At 32.8% G+C, this 9,522-nt stretch overlaps 1 protein-coding gene across 1 annotated transcript; it reads left to right on the top strand.

Moving 5' to 3' along the window:
- Positions 1 to 6,439: 6,439 nt before the first annotated feature.
- On the top strand, positions 6,440 to 9,284 carry LOC134275344 (sialate:O-sulfotransferase 1-like). Its single transcript, XM_062757621.1, has 4 exons — positions 6,440 to 6,507; positions 7,186 to 7,347; positions 7,543 to 7,664; positions 9,123 to 9,284. Exons 1-4 carry the CDS (start codon positions 6,447 to 6,449, stop codon positions 9,282 to 9,284), a joined length of 507 nt encoding a protein of 168 aa, XP_062613605.1. The 5' UTR covers positions 6,440 to 6,446.
- The last annotated feature ends 238 nt before the right edge of the window (positions 9,285 to 9,522 follow it).

Raw genomic sequence — 9,522 nt, 5'->3', positions numbered from 1 at the left:
AAATTTTGCAATAAGTATTGTAAATTTGAATCTGTTGGCTTACTTAATTTACATGCATTTTCTTATTCATAATCTATGCAGTTTATGCAGGTATAACAGATCTGTATTGACACATGTATCCTCCCAGTAAATGTAATAAATGTTTATCAACAGACGACTAAATTTTATATAATTCCAGGAAATGAGAAAGTTGCTCCCAGCACTTTTTTGGGTTACGAAATTTGTCTTAAAGAAAATACAATCAATTTTTTTATTGAAAAATTATCCGTACATCGTTGAACTTTTATGATCCTTATATCCATGCATATTTTTTCCTAATTTTATCGATGTCCCGTGACAAACAGCTGATGTACATGAAATCGCTTCGGTCAAACTCTTTTGAGACGCCATACTGACATATGCATTAGTACAATTACCATTAAATTAAAACTCATGTCAATAAAAAAGATATCAACATTATATTGATTTTCTTGGTTTATTTAAGGCATATTTCTTATGGGCGTCCTTAACCTAGCTGCTAACATAAAGAATTAATCTTCGTTCATGCTTCCTAATTTTATATCAATATAATTTTTCTGAAAGTATTTTGTTTTTGCTTCTGTGCTTCTTGAAACTTTTTTGTCAAGTGAATATTGTTTATTTAAAAATAAATCACTTTGGCAAAATGCAAACTTAAGCAATGGGATGGTTTAAAGCTGCATAGACACATGTTTGAAGTAAATGATACCACTCATATGAATATAATTGGAGTGTCCATGTTTCCTTGTGGGAAACCTAAAATATGTGTCAGATCAAAATGAAAAAAAATGGCAATATCTAATACAGATTATGTTACACCGAGTCGGGGGTGGGGGGGGGTATAATAATTCTTAGTGAATTTCGCAATTATCTTTCAGTGACTTTAATGACATGACATTGGGTCAGGACTACATGTGTATGAGATGCCGTTCATTAGCAATCTTACTTCTATCTAGATTTCTGAGCACGCCAAGGTCAAATCGATCAATCTTTGTGACAAGTCTTAATTTCTGATGTCCTCCATTCAGGATATATAAAGTCTTTGCAATAGGTAAATATATGTTTTGTATTTTATGTATGCATTGTGTTGTGATTGCCTACGTGACGTTTCACTATGCTAAATTGAGACCCCTCAACCGTGTTTAGTCGTTAATTCATTTACGCCACGGTAAAGTAAAAGTATACGAGCTGTTTCATTTTTTCATGTCAAAAAATTATAATAATCTGTTATGTGTAACTACATTATATATCGATTTTTGGAATGAAAAGGAAGTGGCAAATTTTGATCATTTTCAAATCAAATAATTTATTTTTCACTGCAACAAAAAATATAACACTCTCTGATATAAAACTAAAAATAAATAATTTTCATTGTAGCGAGGACCGTTAAATGATGTTCTCTAAAGATATTCTATAAACTCTACCCAACTCCCCTTTCTGTGCCTAATTACTGCGAGACTTTTTAGCTCACCTAAGCCGAAATTTCAAGTGAGCTTTTCTGATCACATTTTGTCCGTCGTCCGTCCGTCCGTCTAGCTGTCTGTCCGTCCGTCTGTCAAGCTGTCGATCTGTCCGTCTGTAAACTTTTCACATTTTCGACTTCTTCTCAAGAACCACTGGGCCAATTTAAACCAAACTTGATACAAAGCATTTTTAGGTTAAGGAAAATTTAAATTGTTAAAATGAAGGGGCCGGGTCCTCTCACAATTTGAGATAATCATGAAAAAACAAAAATAGGGTGGGATCATTAAAAAGAACGACTGGGCCAGAAAAACTGAAACTTATGTGGAAGTATCCTGGAGTAGTGTAAATTCTTAATTGTTGAAAACATGACCCCCAGGGATTGGGCGGGTCTACAATAGGGAATCAAAGTTTTACATAGAAATATATAGGAACAATCTTTTAAAATTTTCCTCTCAAGAACCATTGGGTCAGAAAAGCTTAAACTTATGTGAAAACATCCAGGGGTGGTGTAAATTCTAAATTGTTCAAATCGTGACCCCCGGGGGTCGGGCGGGTCCACAATAGGGTATCAAAGTTTAACATAGAAATTTAAACGAATAATCTTTAAAAATGTTGTACTCACGAACCACTGGGTCAGAAAAGCTAATACTTATGTGTAAGGATCCTGGGATAGCGTCGATCCTAAATTGTTCAAATCAATACCCCCGGGGGTTGGGTGGGACCACAATAGATAACGAAAGTTTTACATCAAAATATACAGGAAAAATCTGTTAAAATCTTCTTCCCAAAAACCACTGGACCAGAGAAGCTGAAACTTATGTGGAAGCATACTGGGGTGGTGTAGATTCTAAATTGTTCAAAGTTTGACCTGTGGGGTAAGATTGGGTCACAATAGGCATTACAATGGGGAAACCTGGTTAAGAATAGCAAAGTTAAAGCTTCTCAGGTGAGCGATGTGGCCCATGCCTCTTGTATATGCTCAACATCGTAGGATATCAGAAAAGAATTATAATTTAAGTTACAATGATGTCAACTATATGTCAAGTAACGTTTTAAATGCGCATGTACGTGCAAAATGATTATGATATTTTGTCTAAATGATAAACATATCTACATATCCTTAAATAAAAAAAATCCTAAAAATATAAATTTTATTGTTTTTCAAATATATGTCATCTGAGAAATTGCATGTGCGCCCCTGCATCTATGCCCATGTCTTCAGTTTTTTGATAGTAGCATAATGTAGGAATCTCTTTTACCTGTGAAAAGCCTTTTCTATAATCACTTAAACATCCTTGCCACGCATGGTCACCGACTTTCACGAACTTCAAGCATAACCAGTACTTGACACCAGTAACATATATCACATATTTTTTGTTGCCATGTGTCTCGGTTACCATGGTAACAGCCGGGAAATTTTTCATTAATTCAGATTTTCAGCTATTTTAAATCTTTACTAAGCCTTAATAAAACCTAGCAAGAGCAAACAAACCACTCTCACAAAAACACCAAATTTGTTGCCACTTATGTTGTTAAGAAACTGTTCAGAAATATTTCAATAAGTACCAGTAAGTGGTAACCAGAATACATCCCAAATACATTTAAAATGCTAAAATATGCTGAAAAACGTTCAGTATTCACAAATGGTAGAGTAACTTGCACAAACTCTATCAAAAAATCAAGAAAAACAATGAAAATGTTTGACCCTATGGATATAGGTGTAAGGAATATTATTCTATGAAAAAAAAATTATCGTTGCCATGGTAACACAGTGTAACCAAGCAAAATTAGTAACTAAGATGGGGTTAATAATATTGTCCTGACGAAAAAACATGAAAATTCAAGATTGGCAAATGTGCATCCTAAGGACCTTGCATCACCAATACAGCAAAACGTGTTTAGTACTAACACATATATTGTGAATTTACGAAAAAAGCGAAGTTAACTTGGATCCCCAGGAATATAGATTTAGCATATTCCTTATACAAATTTAACAAATTAAGGATATAGCGATGTAATTTCATAGGTCCCAGTGACTTTGGTTTTACCGGATTTTACTGTTCCATAAGAAAAATTGGGATTATTGCTACTTAAAGTTTGAAGTGTTACAAAGGAAACACAGTGAAAGATTTTAAAAGTGGTATCTTTTTGCTGCATTAAGAATGTACTTTCAATTAAATCAAAAAATATATTATATGACTTACCTTAAATATTACCTATCTGGAAGAACTAAAATTGAATATCATTGTTATAAAGTTTGATGAAAAAAAGCAACGCAGTTGCTATGGTTACCAAAGGGGGAAAGAAGTTCGATTTTGAAAACTTTACATCAATTTTAATCTCTGTGTGCCAGTTTCTTGCATCCAGTTACATATTTGATGATAGTCAAAATGAAAAGTCAGGATGAGTCTTAAAAAATATCAGTTATAAAAGTTTTGGGAATCTATATTTAAGAGTACGTTTCCAAGGAAACAAAATATTTTTCACATTTTTAGCATATTTTTCTGCCTATTTCCATATCACCGCTCTATTTGAAGAATCTGATTCGAATTTTTGAATTGGGACCACACAAATTCCTATAAAAATTGATCATCAATTATAAGAAAATGTGCTTTTTAAAAGATAAAATAAGATTTAGGCATAAAGTGTGTAAATTTGAAGGCTCTCTATGGTATAAAAACCATGGCAACCATTGCAAACAAAAATGAATTATCAAAATATTTGTTCTTTGAATATGTTTAAAGGCTTTTTTCTCTATTATTTGGACACATTTTATCCTATAATTACCTTTTTACGTGTGTGACTTTATTAAATTCAATGAATATTTTTGTTTTACTTTTGAATACATTGAAGCCATGGTATCAAATGTAATAGTTGAATTACCAAACATGTTTATCATGCATTTAAGACAACAAACCTTCAACTTTAGGAAGCAATCATTTCCAATAGCTGTAGAACCTTGTAATTAATGACTATGTTTAAAATGAAAGTTACTTTTCAAAAAAGGAAAGATGGTTATACTTTTGTTTCAGTCAATCAAAGCAAAGCACACGTGAGCGCGCGTGCGTTCATGCTATTTTGACCTTATAATCATTTCTACACTACTTATATATCCAATATACGTATTATAAAATTCAAATACAGTTGATAAAAAAAATAAGAAAAAAAGTTACAGATGTATTAAATATATTGGTAATTTGACGTCTTATACGTGGGCGCAAATATACATAAAAATGCTTCTTAATTCTAAAAATGGTTTCAGTTTAATCGTATCAGTAGTTTATTAGATCACTCACGGACACAAAAGTACGAAAGATTGATTGATTGATTGTATATTGTTTAATGTCCCTCTCGAGAACTTTTCACTTATATGGAGACGTCACCACTTGCCGGTGGGGAGCTGCAAATTTTTGTCCTATACTCGGCACTCAGGGTCATTGGGCAGGGAGGGATCTTTTTCTTGCAGGCACATACTGCGACGCGATACCTCGGTTTATACGGTCTCATCCGAAGGACCGGTCTCCACGTCTCACACTGCGATTCGAACCCACGACAAAAGTACGGAAGAAGAAGAAATAGAGGAAATACATAATGTTCCTCAAGATCGTTTTGGAAACATATTAAGGACAGATGATACAAACAATTTTTTTTGGAGGAGATTTAATACATGTATCATGTCACGAGTTTAGAAAAGTGGATAATTCTTAGAATTTTTTCTCCTATGATCTGGTAAATGAAATAGACTTGGAAAATATTAGTTCCCTTTTCCTCATAAAATTCACCTGGCTTGGGTATTTTTTTCTATAGTTTATATTGCACTTTAAGCACCAAGGTAACATATTCTGAGATTTGTTTTCACCTGTAAACCTTTCTGAGTGTGATTTGTCTATATTTGTTTTTTTTATTGGAATATGACTAATATTTCCCAAGTGTATTTCATTTCTCAGTCCTTAGGAGAAAAAAAAAATAAGAAGTATCCTTTTTTCTAAACTTGTACATGATATTTAGTCTCCTTCACAGAAAAAAAATGTTTGTATCATATGTCCTTAATATGTTTCCAAAACGATCTTGAGGAACATGTTGTATTTCCTCTAAAAAGAGACTTTTTATAAATTAAGAGCCATATTCAATTTTGAAATATTCAATACGTTAATATTGTAAAAATCAAACATCACGTCTTAGAAAATACAACTTTGCACGATTTACAATTTCACAGTGTTTAATTAGCGATGAATGATTCTGGTCTTTTGGGTATATCACTTTTTGCCAAAATAGACCAGACTAACCGAGCGTGCCTCGGGGTAGTCCAATTAATTTAATTTAAAAAAATACTAAACATCAAAATACACAATCATTATGTAAAACTGTAAATAAATAGGCTCTAGGGGCGTACTTGAATTTTTATGATTTTTAACGTGTGGTTATGTTAGGGTACAAGGCGTCCCAAAACTTTGACATTTTTTTTTAATTGTTCGATCCATTTATCATTTGAATTGATTTATATAAGCCTGAGTTTATAGTTAGCAAAAAAATCGTGACGTATATGAATCCCATTTATGGGTCACATTTCCTTAAAAACGTATGCCATATATCTAATAAACAGGAAGTTTATTTGCTGTATATAGATATGTACACAACAAATGAACGTTAAAACTTACAGTTTGATGGAGAGAATCGTGTATAACGTGTTTACAACAACTTTTAAATGCGTTATACAATTATAGGTGAGAACACTGCTATTCGATTTGAGGTAAGATATCATTGGACAGCTTCATTAATATATTACAAAAAATGTATTTATTACATAAAATAATAAACTTCATTCTGATTACCTTTTTAAGAAACTCTAAAAATCTTCAACATTGAAAGAATTAGCGTAACAACCGTTTAAATAGAAAAGACGCTAATCACAATTTTTATTTTCAATATAGGTTGGTAAAGATGTGCGTACATGTAATACTAGTATGAAATACACCGGAATAAGATCATCAGTGCTTGTGTACTTTCTGCTCATATCATTTACTGGTAAGTAGATTTGAAACATGGGATGATTTGCATAACGGGCGAGGCCCGTATAATATTATTATAAAATTAATAAATTATCCCATGTTTCCCACTATCGTTGATATCTCTGGCATACTATACTAACTAGAGAGTGATTCCTTATACTTCCATTTCATTGTGAAATAAAATTGTAGATTTATATTTGAAAATATAGACATAGATTTAAATTACACGAAGACTCCCATGCCAATTTCAATAGTCCTCGCCTACTGACGTCAAACACAAAGGCAGCCACACGAAATTTGCATTCATGTTAGGCCTCCTTAGCTCCTGACCTATCGACTTGCCTGATTTACATTCCGGTAGAATGATCAAGAAATCCATTCCGCTTACTTTTAAAGAGTTATTCACAGAGAAAAAAAATTAAAATGGAAATATTTCTCATTTTTATATTTTGTGTCTTCTAAAAAATATATGTCAGTTTAGTCATTGAAGGAGGATAAGATAAGATGTTCTAATGTTGAGAGGATTATGGAAAGAAATAAGTTAGTTGATGGATAACCGGGCCATCAAAATACTAATCGCATTAAAATAAATGAATGTATGTCAGGATTGAGGTTTAGTCTGATTTCCTTCTTCAAGGAAATATAACACAAAATGCAGATTTTTTTCAAGATTTAAAATTTATTTACTTTTCAGAGTTTATCAGTAAATCTACTCAAAAGAGATTGAATTGGTTTGAAGCCCAGAAAGTATGCATGGACAATAATACCACCCTAAAATCAGGAGATTTTCGAATTTCAACAAAAGTCTATTGGTCTGGTATATACCTTAGATATTCATCCCGGATACACATTCTCGGTATAATTTTTTTTTAAATAATGCAAAATTATAGAAAAATTTGTCGTTCTAAATAGTTTTTATTCAATGGTGTATTATTAATATTTGTACACGTAAATATAAAGGTTTTCTGGGGGAAAAGGATTTCCGTTGGTTCTAAAGAGTTTGGTGGCAAGTCAGATACATGTATGTACTTCCTCTTTTTTTTTTATTCAGGATGCTATTCAGCAGATAATAGTACGTTGAGTGTAAGTAAGACATTTGACATGAAGTTCCCTTCAGTTGGATTCTGTCAAGAGATATGTGGAACTGAAAATATACCTAAGTTTGGGATACATGTAAGCTTTACCTTATATTATGAGTGGTTTACTGTCTTTATATAATGACAATATCAAAATAGCATTATCGGTTACAAACAATTCTGGTCTGTATTAGATGATAACAAGCTAATTCAGAGAATTTGTGTACCCCTGCTTAGGGAGAAAAGAAGACCATACGCAGTTCAGGGGAGGGGGAGGGATTCAGATCCCCAATGATTGAATTTTTAAAATAATTGAATTTATACATGTATATTGAAGCAATTAAAATATGCCAATAAGGATTTCAAGATTTGTTTATTTATTCTTTATTGTGTGTATAGAAGATTCTTTTTATAAAAAAATATTTATCACACTGTAATGATGATTTTTTGAGTTTGTACAATCTAGACGTCATAACGTTTTCATTTCACATGCTGATCGTTAAGTAAAAATAAGAGAAAGTAAAAAGATAATGGAGCGATCAGGATGCAAACCCAGGACTTCTAACATGTTAAGCAAGAGACATTTTTGGGGGGAGTGAGAGGCATACCACTATACCACGGTGCCTCTTTATTTTAGCGGAAATTATATGCAAACATAAATTCCCATGCATGTATATATTCATGTTCGATGTTGTCAAAATTTTACACAATGCACGGTGTCTAATTCAGCCTTTATTAAGCAGTTCTAATAGATGAAATAAGAATAAAGAGTCCGCCGACAATCTGTACATGTATTATACGTGATAACTCGCCACATGCCCCTGTGCTCAAAAAAGACATTTAATACAATAAAAATACTAATTAAACAAACGGGGCGGGACGATTTAGAGGAGTGAGAGAGGGTCTAGGGAGTTATGGTATATCATTTCATTGCAAAACCTCAAAATCTTCCTGAAAATCGACCGGAAACGATGGTGCTATACACAGACAGAATGAATAAATCTACGATGTTGAACTTTGACTCTTTGATCTCAAAATCCATAGGGGTCTTTCATAGGCCACAGGGATTTCTTATGTAAAGTTTGATTGCAAAAGCTCAAAGGGTTCTCGAGATATCGCGCGGAAACGAAAGTATTATAGCAGACAAAATTTATGAACTTATGACCTTGACCTTTGACATTTTGATTTCAAAATCAAAAGGATTCTTCTGTAGGCCATAGGGAGCTGCTATGCAAAATTTCATTGTAAAAGCTCAAAGGTTTCTTGAGATATCGTGCGGAAACGAAAGCGTTACAGATAGACAGAAAGACGGACCAACGGACGGACATGACAGGACAGCTAGACGGACGGACAAGACAGACGGACTGACGGACAGACCCGAATTAATATCTCCCACTTTCAGTGAAGGCGGCAGACAATTACATTTTTTTTTCGTTTCTTTGTTCAGTTTGATGCTTGAGTTTTTATTTCAATTATTCATTTTATTTATGATTATCCTTTATTTATTTTTTGTATTCATCCTTTATTGTAGATTTCTTTCATATTTGTATTTTAGGCAGGAAAATGCACATGTTTTGAAAATCTAGTTTCAACGAACATGTTAAATCCAAGTGAATGTAATGAAATATGTGCAGAAAATAAACAAGGTGTAAAATTTACAGAGTGCGGAGGAAGGAATGCATACTCAGTGTACATGGCAGGTATTGGAATTATTTGAGTCAAAATGTAATTTCATCTATATCTAAGCGTGTAAAAAACGAAATTATACGTATAAATATAATGAACTTACGTGTACAAACGTTTATAACAAGATTTAGAATATATACCCAAGTGTATATCAATCAGTTTTACTGTCTAGTTCAAACAATCCCGCGACGGTGTGGTCTGAATTTTCGGTTCATCACACTGTGGTTTTCTAAATTTTTAAAACCCCTCTCTGAAATTGATCACGTAGT

Source organism: Saccostrea cucullata, unplaced genomic scaffold, assembly GCF_032062105.1.
Source record: "Saccostrea cucullata isolate Sc308-1 unplaced genomic scaffold, CSIRO_AGI_Scuc_v1 ctg7488, whole genome shotgun sequence".
Lineage (NCBI taxonomy): Eukaryota > Metazoa > Mollusca > Bivalvia > Ostreida > Ostreidae > Saccostrea > Saccostrea cuccullata.
This window is presented reverse-complemented; position numbering and strand designations above follow the sequence as displayed.